This window comes from Pristiophorus japonicus, chromosome 15 (genome assembly GCF_044704955.1).
Source record: "Pristiophorus japonicus isolate sPriJap1 chromosome 15, sPriJap1.hap1, whole genome shotgun sequence".
Taxonomy (NCBI): domain Eukaryota; kingdom Metazoa; phylum Chordata; class Chondrichthyes; family Pristiophoridae; genus Pristiophorus; species Pristiophorus japonicus.
This window is the reverse complement of record NC_091991.1, coordinates 125,739,758-125,763,038: the sequence shown is the minus strand read 5'-3', so window position 1 is coordinate 125,763,038 and position 23,281 is coordinate 125,739,758. Positions and strand designations below refer to the sequence as shown.

The 23,281-nt window shown below is 44.5% G+C and overlaps 2 protein-coding genes across 3 annotated transcripts in view; both read right to left on the bottom strand.

Annotated features, from left to right (window-relative positions):
- LOC139225857 (coiled-coil domain-containing protein 154-like) overlaps nt 1-4,498 on the bottom strand; it is a 194,915-nt gene extending 190,417 nt beyond the window's left edge. The window contains exon 1 of the mRNA XM_070856711.1: nt 4,454-4,498. The gene's annotated coding sequence lies outside the window, so the exon portion shown is untranslated. The remainder of the gene's footprint in view (nt 1-4,453) is intronic.
- A 7,511-nt stretch (nt 4,499-12,009) lies between these two features.
- clcn7 (chloride channel 7) overlaps nt 12,010-23,281 on the bottom strand; it is a 103,705-nt gene continuing 92,433 nt past the window's right edge. For both annotated transcript variants that reach the window (XM_070900900.1, XM_070900901.1), the window contains 3 exons: nt 19,336-19,512; nt 15,379-15,459; nt 12,010-14,381 (listed from right to left, as the gene is read on the bottom strand). In XM_070900900.1, coding sequence (XP_070757001.1) covers nt 14,295-14,381; nt 15,379-15,459; nt 19,336-19,512 — 345 coding nt within the window. In that variant the 3' untranslated portion in view covers nt 12,010-14,294. The remainder of the gene's footprint in view (nt 14,382-15,378; nt 15,460-19,335; nt 19,513-23,281) is intronic.

Sequence of the window (23,281 nt, the reverse complement as noted above, 5' to 3'; positions counted from 1 at the left end):
GGGACGAAATCCGCACTGTGACTCTGGGAGGAGCTCCTCAGCCACAGGGAGAAGGCGGTTAAGGAGAACTCTAGCGACAACTTTCCCAGTGGCTGATAGCAGGGAGATTCCCCTGTGGTTGCCGCAGTCGGACTTGTCCCCTTTTTTAAAGATGGTCACGATCACTGCATCTCTGAGATCTTCCGGCATGCTCTCCTCCCTCCAGATGAGTGAGATGAGGTTATGTATCTGCGCCAACAGCGCCTCTCCACCATACTTTAGCGCCTCAGCAGGGATTCAATCCGCTCCTGTAGCCTTGTTATTTTTGAGCTGTTTTATGGCTTTTCCTACCTAGTACAACGTTGGGGTTTCACTGAGGTGGTGACAGGTCGCATGGAGTCAAGAACACTCGAGTCAAAGGCAGAGTCTCAATTCAGGAAATCTTCAAAGTGCTCCTTCCAGCAGGCCCAGACAGCCTCGGTGTCCTTAATGAGTGTTTCCACATTCTTGGCCAGCAGTGGGGTGGGACCTCAGGAGTTTGGACCGTAGGTGGCCTTGACTGCGATGAAGAATCTTCGCATATCGCGGCTGTCGGCCAGTTGCTGTATCTCCTGTGCTTTCTCCATCGATCACCTATTCTTTTAGGTCCTGGGTTTTTTGTTGGACTCAGCCTTGAGCCGTCTGTAATGTTACTTTGCTGCTCCTGAGTTGGGTTGTTGCTTGAGGCTCAAAAATGCACTGCGCTTGTGATCTATTAGTTCTCGGATCTCCTGATCATTTTCATCAAACCAGTCCTGGTGTTTTCTGGTTGAGTGGCCAAGTGTCTCTTCACAGGGAATGGTTATGGAGGCCTGGAAGGTAGGCCAAGCATCTCAGGGTCGGATTAGCTGTGAGGCACTGGCTGTATAGGGCTCTCTTAGCTGGGTCTTTAAGTGCCCCGGCATTGCCTTTTTTGCAGCACTGCTTCTGCTGTCCCCTCTGCTATGTTAATGTCAATGATGGATTGGATTAAGCGGTAGTCCGTCCAGCAGTCGTCAGCTCATGAAGGTGACCCACAATCATCTTCCAATAACATTGAATGGCATCACGATCATTGCTAAGTCCCCCACCGTCAAAATCCTGGGGGACCAGAAACTCAACTGGACCAGCCACATAAATGTTATGGCTACTAGAGCAGGTTAGAGTCTGGGTATTCTGCGGCGAATAGCTCACCTACAGACTCCCCAAAGCCTCTCTACCTACACGGCACAAGTGAGAAGTGTGATGGAATACACTCCACTGCCTGGAAGGGTGACGTTATAACACTCAAGAAGCTCAACACAATCCAGGACCTCCACCACCTTGAACAAGGGCAGCAGGTGCATGTGAATGCCATCACCTCCAAGATGCCCTTCAAGTCACACACCACCCTGATTTGGACATATAATCATTGCTTCCTCATTGTCTCTGGGTCAAAATCCTGGAACTCCCTACCTAACAACATTGTGGGAGCACATTCAATGCATGGATTGTAGCGGTTTAAGGAGGTGATCCACAATTACCTTCTCAAGGGCAACTAAGAATGTCCAATAAACAGCAGATTTGCCAGTGATGCCTACATCCCTAGAATTAATTTAAAAAATACAAACTGGAAATATGCTTTTTCCTAGCTCTGGCCTCAGAATAACATGTCCTATAATAACCAAAATACTGCAATTTAGATAGGATTCCAATTGTGTCTTTAATCTGGATAAACAAAGCAATCACACTGATATAGGCTTATAATAACTGTGTATTTAGAAAATTTACTAATATATAACCACAAGAAAATATTTTAAAACGCACAGCAATGAAACCATCTCTTAACAGAGCTCTTCGTTCTCATCTTCTCCAGTACAAAATGTCTTTCTAAAATCTTAAAAACATCAATAGTCCAATAAACTCTACTCCAAAATGTGTTTCAGATTCCCTTGTGGTGTACCATTAGCTTGTAATACACAAGTCATCTTTCTAATTGGCTCAGATTAAAACTGCGTAAAAACTACAATCACAGTCGAGCTTTATGTCCATGGCCTAGATTTTGCAGTCAGCGGCGAGGGAATGGCATTCGTTGTTCATTATGCTGACAGCAGCCTACGGAGTTAATTGTACGCTTTAAAGCAGAGACTTGCTGCCATCGGGCGTCTGATCCAGTGCGGCGCCCTCGACAAGGAATCTATCGTATGTGTGTGTGAGCAACAGCATGGCTCTTCAACCAATCAGATTGAAGAATCTAAGCCGCGCCGAGTCTAAAACAGAAAGTATAAACCAGGAAGTATAAATCAGATTTAAATCATGTACAGAAAGCAAAATTTAAAAAAGGGAAAAAAAGATAGGATTGAAAGACAGATAAAAGAGATAGACAAAGATAGATTTTTTTAAAAAATCTCCAACGCTAACTAAATTCTGAAGGAATGAGAAAACTCGCACTTGTAAAATTAAATTTTCAGCGCTAGAGGGGCTGTTTGGCAGTAATTATCACTTATACACCATTAAAAAATCATAACACCCGAATGCACTAGCATTAACTTTGTTCTGTTGTTTTTATTGGGTATCGAGTGACTAAGTACTACAACTTCACGCCCTCACATTGATTTCAAAGCCGAGTCTATCGGCGAGGCACAACCTTCAGATTTCCGTGAGTAGCTGTGCATGTGCGGACTCCGAAGTTACTATCCGATTAACTTCACAATAATGGACAGTGCTGTTAGCCTTATTCTCAATGCAAATTATATGCCCAAATGTTTTTGGAACTAGGGAACTGTAGGTCAAAACAATGCTATTTAACACGTAACAGTATGATTCACAACTTTCTGTGGGTATATGGTTCAGTTACGAGGATTTAGCACCATAAACAATGCTAATCCATACCGATTACAATTTCCCACAATCCAAATTAAACAAGTGCCAAAATAAAAGCTTATTTAGAATACTCTGGTCAGGTGCTGATACCTTGCGATCTTTATTTGTATTCAAACACCCTGTACTCAATCATTTCAGATCAAAAAAATACTTTTGCCTTCCACTGACAAATTGGAATCCGTCTCAGTTTAAAAAAAATCCATTTTAACTATGGACTAGAACATATTTTAAAAATGTATACATCTAGCATGACAACAATTTCTATTTGTTACAGCAAGCATTGTGGAAATCTAAAGAGGAAAGCAGGTCATGATCCAGGTGAACTGCTTTTTTGTGGATTCTACTGCTGAACAGACTTTGTTGAATCTTATAACTATTTTAATTGTAACTTTAAATCAAGTGTCCCCTTTTAAGGGCACTAGAACCCACACATTTCCAAAGGAAACTTCGTTCAAATTAAAATTTTGTTGCCGGAGGTGACGAGGCACTCCAGTGCCTCCGGTGTCCACCTCCAGTGATACCCTGGTGCAAACATAGCCACGGAAGAGAGGCAGGCAGTCGGGCTGAATGACCCCCTCAACCGCCCGCTACCTGAACAGGTTAATGGCCACCTTGGCCAGGCCCAGGTGTTGAATCTTACATGGCAAATGGACTCTGGACATCTGTTTCTACATGTTCCACGAAGACCAACATTTTGAAAGGTGCTTCAGATGCTGGTCATGGGAAGATCTTGAACATTGGACTGTTTTAGCACTGCAGCTTAATGTAGTTATAAAATAAAACAAAACATGAAAACACAAAAAAATCTTAATGTTTCTTTCTAAGGAATATACTAAGGATGAACTAAAACTCCCATCTTCCTACAGCTAGAAAATAACAGGAATTAAAATTGCTTTTTGGTTACTGGATTATCTCTTCAGTTTAGAAAATGCAGTCTGCTGTCCTTTAACTAGTGCACATGGTTATGCATCCTCGAGGTTTCGAGAAATTCTTCCCCGAAAGCTTCATTGCCACTTTGCATAACAGTTGCTATCTGGAAGGCGACTTATTTTAAGTTTTATAAAGACAGTGGCACGATTTTCTAATGCACTACTTGCTGTACAACTCAACTGAGGTAAATAAACACAGCAAAATCTATGGTTTAAATATCATGTATAAAAGCTACTATTTTCACCAAAAGAATCCATGTTTCAACCCCAAACACCCGTACACTATTGCAGAGGTGCGCATGGGGAGGAGAGTTGATAATGAGATTCAGTATCGAAGCAATTGAGCTTCACTCATTAGAAGGACGGATGCTATTTACTGAAGGCATTACTTCAGTTGTTTACTTCCGTCGCAAATTGCCACAGCAACCGGTGAATCGGAGCGCCAGGCTGCTTTAAATGGCCATCTTTTCACTCCCTTTTTATTAAACAAGAACAGGTAGAAGGCCTCCCAGGCCCAGGCCGGGTCCCAAGGGCAGGTCCCAGGAGTAGCCTCCCCAGGCACAAGCACAGGCCGGGTCCCAGAGACAGCCCCCCCAGGCACAAGCACAGGCCTAGGCCGGGTCCAAGAAACAGCCCCCCAGGCCCAGGCCGCGTTGCTCGGTTACCTGCCGCCATCCATGGTGCTGGTTTGCAGCCGCCACCTGCGCGGACTGACGTCACAATCAGCTTTCGGTGTGAATGCGCGCGCTCAGGTGCAGCACGTGCCGGCCAGCACTTCCATTCACGCTGATCATGGGCTCATTGCTGCTTCACCTCCAGCTGCAGGAAATCACTGTATTTGATAGCAAGGGGCACGGTGGTGCCTCTCAAACAACTCGCTGTTTACTCCTATTCCCTTTTATTCTTTTCATCTTAAAAAAAAATCGTATATCAGCCCTGGTTCAGTGGGTAGCACCCTGGCCTCTGAGTCAGAAGGTTGTGGGTTCAAGTCCAGTTCCAGAGACTTCAGCATAAAAATCTAGGCTGACACTCCAGTACAATGCCGAGGAAACTTCCGCTGCACCGTCGGAGGTGTCGTCTTTCCGATACAACATTAAACCGAGGCCCAGTCTGCTCTCACAGGTGGACACAAATGATCCCACAGCACTAATTCGAAGAAGAGCAGGAGAGTTATCCCCGGTGTCCTGGCCAATATTTATCCCTCAATCACCATAACAATAGCAGATCATCCGGTCATTATCACGTTACTGTTTGTGGGAGCTTGTGGAGCACAACATTGGCTGCGGCGTTTTCTACATTACATAGAAACATAGAAAATAGGTGTAAGAGTCGGCCCTTCCAGCCTGCACCATCATTCAATATGATCATGCAACCTCAGTACTCCACCCCTGCCTTCTTTCTATACCCCCGATCCCTTTAGATGTAAGGGCCACATCTAACTCCCTTTTGAATATGTCCAACGAACTGGACTCCATAACTTTCTGTGGCAGAGAATTCCATAGGTTCACAACTCTCTGGGTGAAAAAGATTCTCCTCATCTCGGTCCTATATGGCTTACCCTTTATCCTTAAGCTGTGTGCCCTGGTTCTGGACTTCCCCGGTTCTGGACTTCCCCAACATCAGGAACAATCTTCCAGCATCTAACATGTCCAGTCCTGTCAGAATTGTATACGTTTCTATGAGATCCCCTCTCATTCTTCTAAATTCCAGTGAGTATAAGCCTAGCCGATCCAGTCGATCCTCATATGATAGTCCTGCCATCCAGGGAATCAGTCTGGTGAACCTTCGCTGCACTCTACCACAGAAAGTTGTTGAGGCCAATTCACTAAATATATTCAAAAAGGAGTTAGATGAAGTCCTTACTACTAGGCGGATCAAGGGGTATGGTGAGAAAGCAGGAATGGGGTACTGAAGTTGCATGTTCAGCCATGAACTCATTGAATGGCGGTGCAGGCTAGAAGGGCCGAATGGCCTACTCCTGCACCTATTTTCTATGTTTCTATGTTTCCCTCAATAGCAAGCACATCCTTCCTCAGATTAAGAGACGAAAACCGCACACAATACTCAAGGTGTGGTCTCACCAAGGCCCTGTACAACTGCTCCTTGCTCCTAAACTCAAATCCCCTGGCTGTGAAGGCCAGCATGCCATTTGCTTTCTTTACTGCCTGCTGTACCTGCATGTCTACCTTCAATGACTGATGTACCATAACACCCAGGTACCATTGCACCTCCCCTTTTACTAATCTGTCACCATTCAGATAATAATCTGCCTTCCTGTTTTTACATGAACATTTTATCCACATTATACTGCATGCATTTGCCCATTCACCTAACCTGTCCAAGTCCCCCTGCAGCCTCTTAGCATCCTCCTCGCAGCTCACACTGCCACCCAGCTTAGTGTCATCTGCAAACTTGGAGATATTACATTCAATTCCTTCGTTTAAATCATTAATGTATATTGTAAATAAATGGGGTCCCAGCATTGAACCCTACGGCACCCCACTAGTCACTGCCTGCCATTCTGAAAAGGATCCATTTGCTTCCTGTCTGCCAACCATTTCTCTATCCACGTCCAATACGTTAACCCCAATATCATGTGCCTTAATTTTGAACACTAATCTCTTATGTGGGATCTTGTCAAAAGCCTTTTGAAAGTCCAAATACACCACATCCACTGGTTCTCCCTTGTCCACTCTACTAGTTACATCCTCAAAAAAGTCTAGAAGATTTGTCAAGCATGATTTCCCTTTCATAAATCCATGCTGACTTGGACCGATCCTGTCACTGCTTTCCAAATGCGCTGCAATTACATCTTTAATAATTGATTCCAGCATTTTCCCCACTACTGATGTCAGGCTAACCGGTCTATAATTCCGTTTTCTCTCTCTCTCCTTTTTTAAAAAGTGGGGTTACATTAGCTACCCTCCAATCCATAGGAACTGATCCCGAGTCCATGGAATGTTGGAAAATGATCACCAATGCATCAGCTATTTCTAGGGCCACTTCCTTAAGTACTCTGGATGCAGACTATCAGGCCCTGGGGATTTATCGGCCTTCAGTCCGTTCAATTTCCCTAACACCATTTCCTGACTAATAAGGATTTCCCTCAGTTCCCCCTTCTCGCTAGACCCTCGGTCCTCTTGTATTTTCGGGGGGTTATTTGTGTCTTCCTTCGTGAAGTCAGAACAAAAGTACTTGTTCTATTGGTCTGCCATTTCCTTGTTCCCCATTATAAATTCACCTGATTCTGACTGCAAGGAACCTACATTAGTCTTCACTAATCTTTTTCTCTTCATATATCTATTAGAAGCTTTTGCAGTCAGTTTTTATGTTTCCTGCAAGCATACTCTCATACTCTTATTTTTCCCCTCCTAATTAAACCCTTAGTCCTCCTCTGCTGAATTCTAAATTTCTCCCAATCCTCAGGTTTGCTGCTCTTTCTGGCCAATTTATATGCCTCTTCCTTGGATTTAACACTTTCCCTAATTTCCCTTGTTAGCCACGTCTGAGCCAACTTCCCTTTTTTATTTTTACGCCACAGGGATGTACAATTGTTGTAGTTCATCCATGTGATCTTTAAATGTCTGCCATTGTCTATCCACCATCAACTCTAAGTATCATTCGCCAGTCTATCCTAGCCAACAGTGACTACACTTCAAAAGTACTTGATGTTCGGTGGTCGTGAAAGACGCTATATAAATGCATTTTTTTTCCTTTCAAAAATGTACCCAATTCCCTTATAAAATCTTTTATGGTTCCGCTTCCACCATTCCATCCCTTTATCCTAACCCCCACTCCATGTAAAATAAAAATTCACCTAACCCCCTTGTTTATTGATGAGCTTAGAATTATGTCATTTAGTTACCAACCAGTGGAATAGGTTCCCAAGTTTAACAATTTATATGTTTGAACTCCAGTCTCACTACTTTTTAAAGTTTTACCATCATAAAGTCTTCCACTCAACAAGGTTTCTTGCAATTTGTATGCTCACTTTTAGGGGTTGGAGAGAAATTTCTCAGTATTTGTTCATAAATTGGCCCAAGGTGTCTTGCCTCTCCCATGGCTGGTTGGTATGGAGGGGGGCGACAGTGTGCATAAGTTGCACATGGCCATATTAAACGGACTCGATGATCCTGACCTCATTTATTTTCACATTCATAACTATTGCTTCCCTCATTTACTTGATATCCTGGGCTTACTGAGTGAAGCAATACTGTGTCAAATTTCTCCACTCAGCTATAGTGGGGAGGGATAGCTTCTGATATGTATACACCTCTTGTTATTTGACCACAGCAACTGTACATCTTTTTACATGACTTCCGATTCAAATATTGGACACTCAAAAGGCAATTTCCATCTGCCATAACAGAAGCTCCCACAAATACACGACTTCCCAAAAGATTTCTACAGTATCAGGAAATGTTTCCTCTTTTCCCACCCAACATTTGCCTTTAATCAGACGCACTGTTATGACAGTGCAAAACAGCCATGTCAGTGGCACTTATACTAACTAGGCAAAAAGAAAGTCATGTACCAATAGATCGATTTCCATTAATCTTGAATGCAAGATACTTGACCTTGGATAATCAGTTCCAAAATGCTTATAGGCTCCAATTTTGTTCATCCAAACCTGATAGGTTTTAATAGCTATGAGGTTAACAACCACAAGTTGCATTTATATAGTGTCTTCAGTGTAGAAATATATTCAAAAGCACTTCACAGAAGCACAAGGTAAAAACAATGAATGCCAAATCAAAGTAGACAATAGAAAGGTCATCGTTAGCCTGATTAAAGTGGTGGTTTTTAAGGAGTGTCTTAAAGGATGTGAGAGAGGAGGATAGGTAGAGAATTCCAGGGCATGGGGTTTAGGCTGCTGAAGACAATCACAAAAGGTTGGGCAAAGGTAGGAAGGTAGGGGAATACACAAGAGGTTGGATTGAGGGGAATGTAGAGTTAGTGGTTGGGGGGAGGGGGAGCAGTGCTGGAGGATGTTGCAGAGATAGGGAGGAACAAATTTCAAAGAGATTTCAACACAAGGATGAAAATGTTAACAGATGTTTAGCCAATGTAGATCAGTAAGGACTCTGTGGCAATAAGCCATTGGAACTTGGTGTGGGATACGATAGGGACAGGAGAACAGTGGATTAATTAAGTTCAAAGGTGACAAAGGCATAAGTGAAGGTTTCAGCAGAAGATGGATTGAGGCAGGGTTAGAGGCCGGCGATGTTATGGAGCTGGAAGGATGTTATCTTTGTGATGTAAAGAATAAGGGATTACATGCTCAGTTTACAGTCAAACAGTAACATCGAAGTTGTGAACACTTTGGTTCAGCGACCAAGACAGTGGCCAGAGAATAGTATGGAGTTCGTGGCGAGAGTATGGAATTTGGATGGGAGCCATTAAATGATGGCTTTCAGTCTTCCCAATGTTTAGCTGGGGAAATTGTGGTTCATCCAATACGGAGTGTTAGATAAACAGTCTGATAGCACAGAAATTGTGGTGGGGTCAAGAAAGGTAGTGGAGAGTTAGAGCTGGGTGTCAACAGCAAAATTGGTAATGCAAGGAGAAAAGTCAACGCAATCCAGATGAGATGCATCCCAGGTTGCTGAGGGAAGTAAAGGTGGAAATAGTAGACGCTCTGACCACAATCTTTCAATCCTCCTTGGATATGGGACTGGTGCCAGAGGACTGGAGGGTTTCCAATGTTACACCCATGTTCAAAAAAAGAGCGGGAAAAGCCTGGTAACTAAAGGCCATTAAACTCAACGTCAGTTGTGGGAAAACTTCTAGAAACCATAATACCGGATAAAATTAAGTTTCACTTAGAAAACATTGGCTAATTAATGACAACACGGATTTGTTAAAGGCAAGTTGTATCTGATTAAGTCAAATTTGATTGAATACTTCAAATGAAGTAACAGGGTTGATGAAGGTAATGCAGTTGCTGTGTATATGGACTTAAAAGGTGTTTGGATAAATGGCAATATAATAAGACGCGTTAGCAAAATTGAAACACACTGAATCCCTTGGTACTATTTAGGTGGAGGCCTTGACCTGCGAGGGAACATCAGCAGCAGGTCGGGGTCATAAAAGGAGCGGCGAGCGGCGGCCATGGGCAGCATGGAGGCAGGCCATTACAAGATACAGCGCGAGCTGGTGCAGGAGGGAGACGGCTGTGAAGAGTGTCGTCATCAAGATCCAGGTCGGTGATTGGAGAGTGGGCAGATATAGCAGGAGCAGCGAGGTCGGGGCGAAGGAACTGCGAGAGCCTGTGGAGGGACGTGATTGGGGCCCAGGGGCGGCGCGAGTTCGGGGCTCGAAGCCCAGGGGCAGCACGGACCAGCCCACACTGCGATACGTGTGCGCACTAGGTCCGTGCAGCAGAGCTAGTCTCCAGTTGTCTTGGGTAATCCTTGCCACTGGACCAAGACCTAGCTCTGTCAAGCCCGTGTGGTGGCTGGTGTGCAACAGCCACCTCACGTTAAAAAAATGCACGCACAGGCATCTTCCACCCTTCAGGATGTAGTTTGGGTCCTTCATTGAAATACCTGTGAACTCATCCTTTTTTTTGGCGTGGAAGCAAGTCATCCTCGTTTCGAGGGATCGCCTGTGATGATGAAGAATTTAGGAGAGCAAGGGAGTTATCCCCACTGTAAATCGAGTTTCTGCAATCTTTTGCGCTAGTTTAAAAAACATCGCGCTCGAAGCTGGCCATGTCCACAAAACTGTTCATGCCCCAGATCACACTATTCACTGTTGCAAGTTTCTGCTAATTGTGCCCCTTTGTGGGTCTTAGAGGAGGCTCTTAAAATTAAGCTGGTTCTTTTGGGTGCAAGGACACTAACAGGCATGTTTTAAAAGCTTATGAATATAATTTATTTTTAATTTACTAAAAAACTGACTACACCAATATTACAAGCAAATTGTTTTATATAGTTTTTTAAATTCATTTTCAGTTATTTAAACCCAGTTTACCCACAGCTGGTGACTAGGCCCGGATTTAAATGCTTATTTTGTGATAAACCCATTTTCAGCTGTATTAATCAAATTGCACCGTTACCACTCTTAAACATATCACAAAATATTTTTTTTAATGCAAAACATTTTTTAATAAAAATTAAGTTCTGAAATGCTGCCCGACTGCGGTTTCATGGCAGATTTTACATTCGGCGATATGCAAGTGAATTTGAGCATAAACATGCGGATAAAAAACACTTCTCAAAACTAGTGCAATTTTGGGGTAGTTTTGCGCCCAAAGCAGAAACTCTACCCCAGTGTTTAGTGGAAATGGGATCAAGGGAGTCGTGGTGGATCCATGGGGGAGATGAGCATGGGGAGATATGGGTAAGAAACTAAACAAAGGCAGGTTTTCAGCTTCATGGGCAAAGAGAAGAGGAGGAAGCAGCAGAGGCAGCTGAACAAATGGTTCAAATCTTAGGGAGAAGTGTTGACATTTCTTTCTTAAATATGTTTGTCAATATTAAGTACTTCACTTCAACAAACTAGTAGAAAATTCATGATCAGATCATAATCCACCATATTCACTGGCTATCTATAACTGCGAGTAGGTCGGTGCCATAAAAGGTTCGGCGTGCAGCCCAGGGAGCAGCATGGAGGCAGGCCACTACAAGGCTCAGTGCGAGCTGGTGCAGGAGGGCAACGGCAGTAAAGAGTGATGTCAGCAAAGTCCAGGTCGGTGATTGGAGCGTGGGCAAGTACAGCAGGAGCAGCGAGAGGGGCGAAGGAGCTGTGAGAGACTGTAGAGGGATGTGATCGGAGCCCAGGGGAGGCGTGAGTTCAGGGCCAGGGGCAGCATGGGCCAGCCCACACTGCGATGTGTGCGCGCACTAGGTCCGTGCAGCAGAGCAGGTCTCCAGTTGTCTTGGGTAATCCTTGCCACTGGACCAAGAGACAGCTCTGTCAAGCCCGTGTGGTGGCTGGTGTGCAACCGCCACCACACATTAAAAAAATCCACGCACAGGCATCTTCCACCCTTGAGGATGTAGTTCAGGTTCTTCATTCGAAACACCTGTGAACTCATCCTTTTTTTTGGCGTGGAAGCAAGTCATCCTTGTTTCGAGGGACTGCCTATGATGATGATGATGACTGCAGGATTTGTTACTACCTAGGCTTCATTTATGTGAATATAATCCCAAAAAATATTTCAACAAAGAACTTCACCCACTGTTCTATCCATTTGTAAAATGTTCAATATACTTTAATCAGATTGCAGCTGAACTTTGCATATACACCACCATGCATTTTCAGATGAACACAATCACAAGCTGGTGTTAATACCTTTTTTCAAAAAATGAGCTTTCAACAAGAAAAGACATAACTAAAAAAGTTCTTTCAAAATTGCTAAGTAATGATGTACCTCTTGACAAAAATGAAAAAGATCCTTGGGGATCCAGGAGGAATTAGACAGTGAAATAGGTTTTATAACAGCTTTCTCTTCGAGGATCTGGGTTTGAACCCAGCCCATATGATTAAAATCTTTGATCTCTGGTTAAAAGGGCTGCAATAGGAGTCTGGGCAATCTAAATCCAGAATCTAAGAGGCTGGGCCCTCAGATTTGGCACTGAATTGGCAATCTCACTCAGAGGTCATAAGGTTGGCTGGTGTGGATGATGGAATATCCCATTAGTCAGTGAGGGGGGCGGGGAAAGGAATGCGGTTGGGGTGAAGACACATTAGCAGGACAGAACAGAAGGCAATGATCGCTGCAGCTGATGTTCCTTTTGGTTATGACAATCTCCCAATATTAAAATCATTGATCTTCATCAACATAAAAATTCTAAGAGAAGAACATTCAAGCTGCCTAGGAAAACACATTTATTTCTACATGAAATAAAAGTCACAATACTTTTTGAAATTCATGAGCACAAGGACATCTTAAAACTTGAGATAAAAAATATTTGACTAGTACTTAAAAGACTAAAACATGTCTATTTTGCAGTTTTACCATAATATTTATAGTTGCCATTATATTCATGATACAGACATCAATATAGCACAATAGAACTAACATTTAAGTATGATAAAATACAAGTCACTATTAAAGCAATAAGTACACTGATTAGCTGTATTAGCTATCACTTGGAACACTATTCGGAATTGTAATTGTTACCCTGGTGTTGCTGCCATTTTTAGTTTGAAGTCAGGTCAACATTTTATTAGCATTATTTTCAGTGCAAGATATTAGGACAAACTTAATGATCTAAATATAATGCAAGGTGTGCATATATCAGCATTTCTGCTGCAGAACAAAATAATCACTGATGTGCTAAAACCCTCCACACTCACAACTCACCATTTATTGTCCAATTTTATGTTCTGCTACAGAAGTCAAAATTTAAAAAAAAACATTTGTACTCCATAGAAAGCACACCTGTCACTTCTGCCATTTAAAAAATATCCTAATTTAATAAAATCAAAAAACACACATTAGATTATGTAATGATTGAAATGCTAATGCAAATTAACAAAAAAGTCTGCAGAAATTACATTGTGCTCAAGTTCAAGAGTGGAGCTATAAAACATCCTGTGAATGAAAAGTAATTTCAGGTGCCAATCAATGTAAAAGAGGCAATATACATCAGAAATAAGGTCCTGATCTATTCCCAGCTGTACAGAAGATAAGCAGTACGAGACTCCTGCCAGGGTAGTTTTACACTAGCTGCAGTACAACTCCAGCTTAGTGCAAAGGCGCATTTTACAAAGGTCCATCGCTTACTCTTGGAACTATGCCAACTTTAAATTTGCATATTGAGGAAAAGCAGATACTCCTGCCTGGGCTTGGAAATGAGAAATTAGCAGAGAGCAGAGCTCTGCACAGGTATGCAGTCTGCATGCATAGAGCTCCCGTGTAGCTGCCCTCTGGCAAGATGCAGCGAGCAATATAATTCTACTCTGTTGACTACACATTACACGTCACAGATACCATTCTGAGATTGGTAGCTACAGTACAAGTGGAGTCCAACTTAGTATGTATGCAGGTAAAGTGAATTGTTATTGAACAGATCAACTTTTCCTTTCATGATATTTATAATCAATCTACATTTCTTCCCCTAAACCCATCCCCTCCTAAACATCTGACTCAGAATAGCAGCAGAATTTCACAGAACATAATACAATCTCCCCAAGTTACAATTCTGGTTCAACTAACCATACAGGAGCAACGTTACAAATGTATTTGCATTCCGGATTCCCAAGTGCTACAGTTTACCATGACCCAGAAAGAACGGCAAAAACTGTGCAAGGCAAAAATCCGTTTGAATTAAAAAATATATTAATATAAGACTGTACAATTTTAAGTTACAAGTTAGAGTGCAAACAAGTCAATTCTGGCACGATATGGTAGCCCTTCCAGAAAATATCCTGGTGCATGAGGCCCCATTCACTTGAAGTGCAACAAATGCTGGCTGAATAAAATATTTTAACCAGAATTTTTTTTTAAAGTTAAAACTCCAGCACATCGCAGTTTAACAAAGGCACGAGGTGAAATCATGTATGTGCCATTTCAAGTTCCTCCAGTTGTCCTTTATGCAAACGATATCTGGCAAGATCTTTTCTGGTAATAATTCCAATTACCTACATGCAAAATAATAAACGCAATCATTGATGGCATTAAATCAGTTACTTTACACAAAACTTCAGATCAATCACAGTAACACAAGCCCTTCAACTATACTTAATTAAATATAATCCCAGGTTTTCTCTTTGAAAATATTTTAGGAAATTGTGTTACAGCTCCAATTTCCTAATACTAAACAAAGCATTTTACCTAGTACAGGTGCAATGTTCCGAATCCGGAACTCCGAAAACCGGACATTTTGCACATCTTGGATGGAGTCGTCCGGAATACATAATTATTGTCTGAAAACCGGACATTTTGCACATCCCAGATGGAGTTGTCCACAATCCGGAATTATCGTCCGAAAACCGAACATTTTTGAGGCGGCCAAGATGGTGACATCGGGCAGCGAGGAACGAGGAAACCGGTAAAAAGCGCAGCGTCGGGGGGCCGCGGGTGTCAGGAATCGGCGAGGAGCGGAGGATCGGCGGGAATCAGCGAGCGGAGGAGTGGCGTGAATTGCCGAGGTCTGAAATCCAGCAAAACCCAAAATCCGGCATGGGTTCGGTCCCGAGGATTCCGGATTTCAGACTATTGATTTTCTTGTCTGAGATCCGGAAGAACACAAAAACCGGCATGGGCTTGGTCCCGAGGATTCCGGACGTTGTACGCTTGAAACAAATTTGGGGTTTTGCCTTAGATATTGTCTCAAGTACTACTATGCTGGACACTCCATAAGCATTCTGAGCATCTTGTGTTTAGGGGCATTCCCCCTACTTCCCAATATTTAAATGAACGATAAATATAATGCAGGAGTTTAACAGCAGTATCTGCTTGTGACCTGAAGTGGATATTAGTGTCTTTCACACATTCTTCAATCTTTTTGAAGGTAGACTAAGAAAAAATTTGGAGAGATGGGACTCAATATGAATTGATAAGCTGCATTATTTCACAGCATATATATAGAGCAAGTTACAATCAAATTCACTTCGCTCAAATGGTTGAACTACTCACCCCGTTAGATCCATCACATATCACCAAGTGTCTCAAGCCAAGAGTACGGAACAATCTAAAGGCTCGAGGAAGAGATGCCTCCTTTAAAGAAAAACAAATACTGGATTTGAAAATTAAACAAACAGATGAATTTGAGTTCACTGGCAGATTGCCTTGCCCAGCTCAAACAAGATCATATTGAAATGGTTAATAAGCTGACGCTATTGGCACAGATCTACAATATTAATTGTGGTCCTAACCGATTAGCCATATGTACTTTCCAGAAATGTTAGTAAAATTAGATAGAACTGTTCTCCCTTCTCTCCTGAAAATGAACAATTTATGATCAAATAAACTAGTAAACTACTTCAGTGAAAGTGTATAAAAATGGTCAAAAAATAAAACCATTTTCCCCCATTGCTCGTGCCTCAAATACTACAGATCATCACAATGCAATCTAAATAGTTTTCGTTCAATAGGAATAGTTAAAATTACAATTTCCATGACGCATCTCACATACAATTTGTCAATAGCAGCTATGACTCCCCAGTACTTTTCTACATAGTTATCATGTGACAGCGTGTGTGCGGCATCTGGATATTGTAGTTAAACAAAAACAGGTTGATTCAGCCCAACATATTTATGCTGATGTTTATTCCCCACACGAGCCTCCTCCCACCTTACTTCATCTGACCTTATTAAAACACACTTTGTTCACTGTAGCTAGAAAACTGCAGCATCCAAGATCAAAATGAAACATCAAACTCAAGCCTCACCTCCAGACAGAAGAGCAGACTGTGTAGGGGAAGATTCTTTCAGGTATTTCAAACATTATAGACCAATTTTATGGGTAAGTTTAGTATTTAATTCAGAATTGTGTCTGCTAATTATCTCATCTGAGTGAAGGAAAATGGTGGCTGAGAAAAATGTGGAGCAATTTGGCTCATTTGCTGGGAGCTGCTTGGTTATTTTAAATAAAAGTGAGTAATTTAATCGGATGCTTTTGTTTTGTTTGCCTGTTACTGATTAGAAGCTTTCCTGTCCGTCTGAAATTAGTGTTTGATTGGTTCACATTTAGTCAATGAGTATGACCTAATCAGCAGAATTAACTTAACTAATAGCTTATCTTTTGTTTAGTCCCATTTCCAGGATTCCTGAACTTATCCTGTAGTGTTAGTCCCAGTGTTTTGATTTTTTTTTTAAATGAGTGTCTTCCTTCCAGTATTTCTTTTTCAAGTACAGCTCTGCTGATCATAGGAATTTCTTATGATTATAGCTTAATAGGTTTCCAGAAAGCATTTAACATGAAAGACTTCCAATTAAACTAAAATTCACAGGAGTCCAGGATAGTATCTGGGATTAGATAAGTAGTTGGTTAACCTATAATTCATTAACAGTGCCGATGACAAACTCAGTTAGATGGAGGAAGCGGCGAGGAAACAGTGAGTTGAATAGGGTCCCACTGGTTTCAATACACTGAACACTTACTTTTAAAGTGCATATAAAAGTAATCTGTGTACAGGAACCAAATATAGCATATAGAATTATAGAATGGTTACAGCACAGGAGGCCATTTGGCCCGTCGAGCCTGTGTCGGTCTCTGCAAGAGTAATTCAGCTAGTACCACTCCCCTGCCTGTTCCCCGTAGCACTGCAAAATTTTTATATTTTTTTTAATGTAAAATTCAGAGAGAGATGTAGAGATAGAGGATGTTGATAGATTTGCAGTAGGACTGAGATCGGGTAGACAATTTCAATTTAACACTCGGTATAGTGCACATTGGTCAATAAAGAGTCTTAAATATACAATGAACACAACTGAATTAACACTAGCATCACCATATTTTCTTTCATAGTCTACACAACATGGCAATATATAGCCGCAACAGTAGAGTACAAGACTGTAAAAGTTATGCTAATACTCATCAGATCGTGCAGCAGACTGTTTAAAGTTCTTGCCACCACAACACAAGAGATGCAGTGGCATTGAAAATAATAAAGAGCAAGAGGACTGACTCCAAGTGTAAAGGATGAGATTAGAAAATCTCTAGATCAATTAATAATACTCAGAATATGCATTTGAAATAAACTGACAAGCAGAATAGTGGAGTGAAAACATTAGGGATGTTTAAAACATTAAGATGTAACAGAGTACTAGAAGGATCAGCTTCAATGAGATACATCAGGGAATTTTCCAGGGGTTGGTAGTTTTTTTTTGACAGTGGGTGGAGACCCTGCTGTCAACCCGCCACCATGCACCTTTACCAAATGTTGGGTCTGCCAGCGCTGACATGCAGCGGCGGGGGAGGCAATTAATGGTTTGTTTTCAGCCACTTAATGTTTTTTCCACAGCTTTTTGAATTTGACAGGTTGACCACCGGTTTCCCGCTGTGCTTAGACCTTGTCTGTGAAGCTGAGGTGGGAGGTCAGTGGCTATTGAATCGGCTGATGTGATGACAGCTTCAAATGTCAGGTCAAAGCTCCCAGCTGATTGAGAAATGTTTCCTTAGATACTAGCTTCTCTAAACTTTGTTTCCACTACAGATTCAGGATGCTGCAAGTCTTTACACAAGTCTCCATCCAATCTGACCTCATTACCTCTCCCACCAATGACAGATCACCTCAGTCATCTCTATTTCACCCATCATCTATTCCATCAGCATCAGTGCCCTTGAAACTATCTTACCTTGGCCCTCAGAATCGCAACACTATCAGCCCAAATACCAGCATCACCAGGCACACCTGCAGCACCAACACCAACCTTCTTCGCAATCACCTGATGTTGCACAGGACATCAGCACCCAACCACATTGTTGCCCGGGATGCCAGAGATGGCCTACTATGGCCAGATTTATTTCACGTGATGCTGTACACCTTGGCTGCCACCACACCACACCAACACCATAAAGCATTCCTACAATGCCCAAGCCATTTCTTTCACACTCATCACCATCGCAGGAAGTACCGTTAAGTCTCACTATGCTACATTAACAAAACTTGACATGAACATTGGCTAAAACACTTAAGTGCCTACCCTTGTGTGTTGTTAGTTGGTAAGATTGGACCAGGATGACGGTGAATGTGAGGGGTAGGTAATGAGATGGGGGAGTGATAATGTAGATAAAGAGGGATGGGTGGAGGTGCAAGGTAAGTTGGTACGAGTAAGAATGTGCATGAATAGGGTAGGCAGAGTGATAGGGATATGATGAGTGGCACAGAGGTCGAGGGGGCTTCACAGTAACTTTTTGTGATCATTGAAAGGTTTGTGCCACTGCAGCTGAGTCCTCCCGACGACATTCCTGCTTGTGTCCTCCTGTGCAATGTGCAACCAGGCTACATTGGTCTCCTAGGGAGATCTCTGCTGCCCACTGGAAGGGAAGGGAACCTCCCTACGTTCTGTGACTCCTTCCATAAGCATATGGGGGGAGTCATGGGAGAGCCTGAGTGCAGCTCTGCACCTTTGGACAGTCACTGTCAGTGTCTGGAGTTCCTCAATGCTGTAGTATACCGACAGGACAACTATCAAACTAAATTTGTGCATGGTGCATCAAATGACGTAATCGGACATGCTTCCTTCAATTGGCCAGGAAACGCGCTGGGTCAGCTGAACAAGCCCAATCAGGAGAAAATCATTCTACATGCCGGGCTGGAGCCCGGGACCCGACACCGACATCACTCACCATGGACCCGCCGAGGTTCATAAAATCCAGCACATGATCTTTGCTTATGTTCTTGTAATTGAAAATATGCAAATTTTTAAGATTATGCATTTAACTGCGAAAAGTTAAATATCTGAATTCAATTTGTCTTCATGGCCTATGCTCGCCAACTAATGTCGTCATAATTGTGAATATGCCAACTCTAAAATAACTTCACACAAGGCAGTGTTAGTAAAATATGAAAAAAATATTCAAACTGTATGTTTTGAATGATCAACCAGACCACACTATTTCGAAGGCAGCAATTTAAATGTCATTACCTCAGGTACACTATATGGGGTTGGGTTCATGAATTCGGTCAAGTCCATTGTACAGTCTCGCTCATCCTGTGACACATGAATAGACTGGATTGGAGGGAATCGTGGGTAAGCATCTCGGAAGTCCTTAAGTTGAAGTTTCCTCTGTGTGAGGTTTGAGTTTGCCCTTTCCACAAACACCTGAAATAATAAAAGCAAAATTAGAACCAAGAGAGAAGTCAAAGAAACAAGAGCTGAAGTAGTTGTGTCATCCATAATTGTCATTTTCAGAATAATGGAAGTTATTCTTATTAAAAGGAAATCCTTTTATCTGTTCAATAGATTGGTCTTATTAAAATTAGAAGCCCGGAAATCCCCAGAATGTTTCAGCGCAACTATGGCTTAAGAGTGGATTTGTACAACTTTTGTTCTGAGGAAATTTGTACTGGCTTACACTGGTTTTATGCCAAAATATCGCTATGCACAAATTCCTTCAATCATTCACGCTGCTTCAGAGTTACATCCGTCAAAACTCCACTTGGTTCAGACATAACATCCCCCCCCGCCCATCCCCATGTAAAATACCAGAGAACATGAGTTTCCTGCATTTACACATGTTCTGGATGGACGTACATTTACACCTATAATTTTAGGTGCAGCAGGACCCACAGTCTCTATTTAAGGTGTTTTCTAGTAATAATTGTGATTTTTAAAATGTTTTTCTTTACTGATACATGCATCTTTGTTTGTTTTTTATTGACATCACAATCTGTTGCATTAAAAAGAGAAACGCTTCCATAATTGTGCTTAATGTGCATAAATGGTTTGATGGCTTCAGACTTTAATTTTCATAATATCAATAAGATAATGAGGGACTTACAGAATAAAGATGGCATATATTCCACACTTTCCTCGGGTCACAATTATTTATGCCGATTTATGTTTCTTTTATGTCAGTTTTTATACAATTCTGAGGAATTTGGGGCAAAAGTTCCCATTGGCAAGATCAACATAGAATCTGGTACAAGTTTCTGTGTTGGTGCGATCCTGGAAATTCCAGGCTAGGATTTCTCCTGGCTCCTGGACAAGATACTTTCCTCAAACAATACCTCCAAAAATAACCGTGTCATTCATCTCACTGCTGTTTGTGGAATCTTGCTGTGTAAAAAAAATGGCTACTGCATTTAGCAACATAGGAACAGGAGTAGGCCATTCAGTCCCTCAAGCCTGTTCCGCCATTCAATTAGATCATGGCTGATCTCCGACCCAACTCCATATACCCCGCCTTTGCCCCACATCCCTTAATAACTTTGGTTAACAAAATTCAATCTCAGATTTAAAATTAACAATTGACCTAACATCAATTGCCATTTGAAGAAGAGCGTTTCAAACTTTTACCACCCTTTGGGGCCAAGTTTCGGCCTGAGTTGCTCCTGTTTTTTGGAGCAACTGGTTTAGAATGGAGTATCTTAGAAATTGCAATTCTCGGCATTTAGTTTACCCCAGTTCTAGTCAGTTAGAACAGTTTCAGTTTGGAACAGATTTTTTTTTCCAAAAGGGGCGTGTCCGGCCACTTACGCCCGTTTTGAAAGTTTAGGCAGTGAAAACATACTCCAAACTAACTTAGAATGGAGTAAGTGTAGATTTTTGTACGCTCAGAAAAACCTTGCCTACACTTAGAAAATCAGGCGTAGGTTACAAATCAGGCATAGGGAATGGGGGGGGGTTTAAAGGGAAGTTTACAAACATTAAACACTTCAGTTTTACAAATAAAGAGCCATCATCAATAATAAATGAGAAATACATCAATAAATCAACCAATACAATCAATCAAAAAAAATTAATAAAAAAGAATAAAAAATTATCAATAAATAAATTATTTTCTACTTACCGACTGAAGCACCGGGAGCCTTCCAACAGCGTGCTGGGACGCCCCCCTGGTGTGTCTCTGTCAGTGTTTCTATCTCTCTGTCTGTCTGTGTGTGTGTGTCTCTCACTTTCTGTCTGTCAGTGTCGGGGAATGGGGAGGGAGGGCAGGGGAGGGGAGGGGAGGGGAGGGGAGAGAGGGGGAGAGAGGGGGAGAGGGGGAGGGGGGAGGGGGGAGGGGGGGAGGGGGGGAGGGGGGGAGGGGGAGAGAGGAGAGAGGGAGAGAGGGAGAGAGGGGAGGGGAGGGAGAGAGGGGAGGGGAGGGGGAGAGGGGAGGGGAGGGGGAGAGGGGGAGAGGGGAGGGGAGGGGGAGAGGGGAGGGGAGGGGGGAGGGAGAGAGGGGAGGGAGAGAGGGAGGGAGAGAGGGGAGGGAGAGAGGGGAGGGAGAGAGGGGAGGGAGAGAGGGGAGGGAGAGAGGGGAGGGAGAGAGGGGAGGGAGAGAGGGAGGGGAGGGAGAGAGGGGAGGGGAGGGAGAGAGGGGAGGGAGGGAGAGAGGGGAGGGAGATAGGGGAGGGGAGGGAGAGAGGGGAGGGAGAGAGGGGAGGGAGATAGGGGAGGGGAGGGAGAGAGGGGAGGGAGGAGAGAGGGAGGGAGAGAGGGGAGGGAGAGAGGGAAGGGGAGGGAGTGAGGGGAGGGAGGGGGAGGGAGAGAGAGGGGAGGGGAGGGAGAGAGAGAGGGGAGGGAGGGGAGGGAGAGAGAGGGGAGGGAGGAGAGGGGAGGGGAGGGAGAGAGGGGAGGGGAGGGAGAGAGGGGAGGGAGAGAGGGGAGGGGAGAGAGAGAGGGGAGGGGAGGGAGAGAGGGGAGGGAGGGGAGAGAGGGGAGGGGAGGGAGAGAGGGAGGGGAGGGAGAGAGGGAGGGGAGGGAGAGAGGGAGGGGAGGGAGAGAGGGGAGGGGAGGGAGAGAGGGGAGGGGAGGGAGAGAGGGGAGGGGAGGGAGAGAGGGGAGGGAGAGAGGGGAGGGGAGGGAGAGAGGGGAGGGAGGGAGAGGGGAGGGAGAGAGGGGAGGGGAGAGAGAGGGGGAGGGAGAGAGGGGAGGGGAGGGAGAGAGGGGAGGGGAGGGAGAGAGGGGAGGGGAGGGAGAGGGGGAGGGAGAGAGGGGAGGGAGGGAGAGAGGGGAGGGGGAGGGAGGGAGGGGAGGGAGAGAGGGGAGGGGGGAGAGAGGGGAGGGAGGGAGAGGGAGGAGGGAAGTGGAGGGAGAGGAGGGAGAGAGGGGGGGAGGGAGAGAGGGAGAGAGAGGGGAGGGAGAGAGGGGAGGGAGAGAGGGGAGGGAGAGAGGGGAGGGAGAGAGGGAGAGGGAGAGAGGGAGGGGAGGGAGGAGGGGAGGGAGGGGGGAGGGGGGAGGAGAGAGAGTGGAGGGGAGGGAGTGAGGGGAGGGGGGGAGGAGGGGAGGGGGAGGGGAGGGAGAGAGGGGAGGGAGAGAGGGGAGAGAGGGAGAGAGGGGAGGGAGGGAGAGAGGGGAGGGGAGGGGAGAGAGGGGAGAGAGGGGAGGGGGGGGAGGGAGGGAGAGAGGGGAGGGGAGGGAGGGAGGGGAGGGAGAGAGGGAGGGGAGGGGAGGGAGAGAGGGGAGAGGAGAGAGGGGAGGGGAGGGAGAGAGGGGAGGGGAGGGGAGGGAGGAGGGGAGGGGAGAGAGGGGAGGGGAGGGAGAGGGGGAGGGGAGGGAGAGAGGAGAGGAGGGAGAGAGGGGGGAGGGAGAGAGGGGAGGGGAGGGGAGAGAGGGAGGGGGGAGAGAGGGGAGGGGAGGGAGAGAGGGAGGGGAGGGGAGAGAGGGGAGGGGAGGGAGAGAGGGGAGGGGAGGGAGAGAGGGGAGGGGGAGGGGAGAGGGGGAGGGGAGGGAGAGGGGAGGGAGGGAGAGAGGGGGAGGGGAGGGGAGAGGGGAGGGGAGGGAGAGAGGGGAGGGGAGGGGAGAGAGGGGAGGGGAGGGAGAGAGGGAGGGAGGGAGAGAGGGGAGGGGAGAGAGGAGGGGAGGGAGAGAGGGGAGGGTAGGGCGGGAGAGAGGGGAGGGGAGGGAGAGAGGGAGGGGTGGGAGAGAGGGAGGGGAGGGAGAG